Raw genomic sequence first — 3,077 nt, forward strand, 5'->3', positions numbered from 1 at the left:
AGGAGATATGTGTTTAAAAGCGCATGAAAACTGACAATAGAAACAATAAAGGAAACCAAAGAAAAAATGCAGTGAAATCCGAGAAATAACAAAGAAATCCAGTGAAAACATACAAAAAGAAAGAAAAGAGTAAAAACAGTGCAAACCAAAAAAGAAACAAAGAAACCCGGTGAAAAAGCAAAGAAAATAGAAAAAACCGGATAAAATGGGCGAGCAAACAAAGAAAAATAGAAAGAAAGCAAAAAAGAAACAGAAAAACCGTGCCAAAACCAGACTGAACAAAAGTACAAGTGTCCCCATCAAAACCCAACGAATGCAAAAAGACGTTACAGACACAGGTGCACATATATACGCGTATACACTCATCTCTATAAACACGCGCGCACACACACCTATGAGCACCTTCGAGAGACCGTTGAAAATCCTGAAATAAATCCAGAGTAAATGCGAGCAATAGGACTCTTAGAAAAAGGTAGTACGAGGCAGTATAAGTTCTTTGTAGGGTACGAGTCAGGATAATCAACGTGATGAGGGTGAGACGAGACAGTCACCACCATGGCATCCTCTCCTCCTAAATCAAGCTTCTTGCATGCAAGCTTGGACGAAGTCTGAGCGGCGCAGAGGCCGCCCGGCCCCTATGTTCGCTCCGGAGCCCTCGTTCCGTGCCCCGTAGCCATCGCTCCGGCGCTTCTTCCATAGCTATTTTACCTATCGCCCCCTCGGAGAGGAAGCGATTGGAAATAAGGAGAGGCTAGGCGCGCGCGCAGTGCTACGTACGTGCCAGGCCGGCGTCGCCGTCGTCGTCGTACGTCACCGACAACATGTCTTTCACCGGCACGCAGGACAAGTGCTCGGCGTGCGAAAAGACGGTCCATTTCATCGACCTCCTCACGGCGGACGGCGTCATCTACCACAAGACCTGCTTCAAATGCAGCCACTGCAAAGGGATCCTCTCGGTACGTACGTTCCTTGATTACATCTTCTGATACAATCAATCCTCCATGCATTGATGCATCGTGCATATGTGCATGCACTTCCTTGAACGACTTAGATCGAGCATGTATAACAGCCTTGTAAATTGTATGCGTTGGTGCATGGCCTCTAGATGTGCAGCTATTCTTCCATGGACGGCGTCCTCTACTGCAAGACGCACTTCGAGCAGCTCTTCAAGGAGACAGGGAGCTTCTCAAAGAAGTTCACACCAGGTAATGAACAATTCACAACGTACATATTATGGTTAACGTAATTAAGGTATATATATCCTGAGAGCTGTGTTGTGTGGCGCAGGTAACAGATCTGGCGACAAGAATGAACTGGTACGTACAACCCAGCCCCACAAACCTAGCCTTCATGCATGAGCCAAGCTTATCTTTTTTAGCGCTCCTTTTCTTTCGTAATGCAAGCTGTGCTAACTGGATAAATGTCTTTGCAATGCAAATCGGAATGCCCCGTACTACAGTCAAGGGCCCCAAGCAAGCTTTCAGCTGCCTTCTCCGGTACTCAGGATAAGTGTGCAGCCTGCACGAAAACAGTGTATCCACTCGAAAAGGTACAGAAAAATTAAATATGAGATGGTTTGATAAACATTAATCCCATTCTTCTGTTAAGATATCAAATCAATCACACTGCTCAACTTCATGACTGATCGTGCTATTCAGATGACTCTGGAGGGCGACGCATACCACAAGAGCTGCTTCAAGTGTTCCCACGGGGGCTGCATCCTAACCACCTCCTCCTACGCCGCCCTCAACGGTGTCTTGTACTGCAAGATCCATTTCCAGCAACTGTTCATGGAGAAAGGAAGCTACAGCCACATGAAGAAGAAGAGCCCCTCGCAGGAGGTGTTGCCCGATTTGGTGGCGGCAGCCGAAGAGCAACCGGCGGCAGAGGCGGCAGAGGCGGCACCGCCGCAAGATGAAGAATAGAGAGGAAAATTAGGAAAACACGAAACTTATATACACAGCACAGCCTGGAATTCATGCTTGTTATTTTTACACATTGGTTCTTTATGCCCCAACCCGGTCCCCCTTATTTATTCGGTTCCTCTGAGCTTGGTTTGTCAAGCTGTAAGTAATGTACTAATACCTTCCTTTCATATGAGACTCGTGACAACTGTGGCAATCAACTAGTAAGCCTCATGGTGAAAATTGTATTAATTTTTCTAAGCAAAATTAGCTACTCCCAATTTTGGTAAATAATGCCTGGTCTCTGATGGTTGTCTTGGTTAGTCAGAACTCAGAATGACAACAATGGTTAGCCAATATAGCATGTGTTTGTGTTTGTTAATTTCAACAGGACCCTTACTGACATATACTAATAGTTGATGAACCATATCAATCACCGTCGAACACTTGGGGCTGTCAGATGGCCACTTCAGTGGTCTCTTACTCTTTTTTTGGCGAAAGCAGTGGGCTGTTCCTTGCGTCGATGACCTCGTTGATGCTGGCGGACAAGCCCTGATCCGCTCCATATATACATGGGCTTGTCAGCGATGTCCACATCAGAGTGTGTATCTGCACAACCGTCAAGGCGTGATGATCTAGCTTACAATAGCGACTTCTGCATTCAAAATGGGGGTGGTAGTACATGGTGATGTAAGTTTGGTGGTGATCTCTAAGTACATGGTCTCAAGTTCTGGTGTGAAAACTCTAGGTGAACTGATTGAACCTGAGAATGGTAGTGTTTTACAGCATTCCTTTGTTGGAGGTAGTGTCTGGAGTTTGCTAGTGTCCTCTTTAGGGTGAAAACCCAATATCTAGCCTTTGTGGGTAGATCTGACGACAGTAGCGCCGCAAATAGTTCTCTTCTGGAAGACACATTGTTGAAGCACTTTCTCACAGTCCGAATGTGAAAATGCCACATTTACAGAAAGATTCATAAGGATTTGCTTTATAAATTTATGTTATCAGTGGTTTGCTTCGACGAAGCTTTTGGAGGTCAAGTTTTTTCCCCTTTCCTTGTGTGTTGGTTGTGTGCATGATAATTATGCAGAGATAGGATGTGTGCTCATTCTAATTGATGGAATATTTAAGTCAATAGAAACATCCTTCATAAAAAAATTGGAACCTCATTGAAAC

At 45.0% G+C, this 3,077-nt stretch overlaps 1 protein-coding gene across 1 annotated transcript; it reads left to right on the top strand.

Moving 5' to 3' along the window:
* Window positions 1-715: 715 nt before the first annotated feature.
* On the top strand, window positions 716-2,195 carry LOC123041649 (LIM domain-containing protein PLIM2b). The gene is made up of 5 exons (XM_044464234.1): window positions 716-956; window positions 1,106-1,205; window positions 1,288-1,316; window positions 1,460-1,549; window positions 1,659-2,195. Exons 1-5 carry the CDS (start codon window positions 822-824, stop codon window positions 1,923-1,925), a joined length of 621 nt encoding a protein of 206 aa, XP_044320169.1. The 5' UTR covers window positions 716-821; the 3' UTR covers window positions 1,926-2,195.
* The last annotated feature ends 882 nt before the right edge of the window (window positions 2,196-3,077 follow it).

Source organism: Triticum aestivum, chromosome 2B, assembly GCF_018294505.1.
Source record: "Triticum aestivum cultivar Chinese Spring chromosome 2B, IWGSC CS RefSeq v2.1, whole genome shotgun sequence".
NCBI lineage: Eukaryota > Viridiplantae > Streptophyta > Magnoliopsida > Poales > Poaceae > Triticum > Triticum aestivum.

Coding starts and splice junctions, on each gene's coding strand:
- LOC123041649 (XM_044464234.1), top strand. CDS start 822: ATGTCTTTCACCGGCACGCAGGACAAGTGCTCGGCGTGCGAAAAGACG. Junction 1,206..1,287: donor CTCAAAGAAGTTCACACCAG/GTAATGAACAAT, acceptor TGTGTGGCGCAG/GTAACAGATCTGGCGACAAG. Junction 1,317..1,459: donor CTGGCGACAAGAATGAACTG/GTACGTACAACC, acceptor CCCGTACTACAG/TCAAGGGCCCCAAGCAAGCT.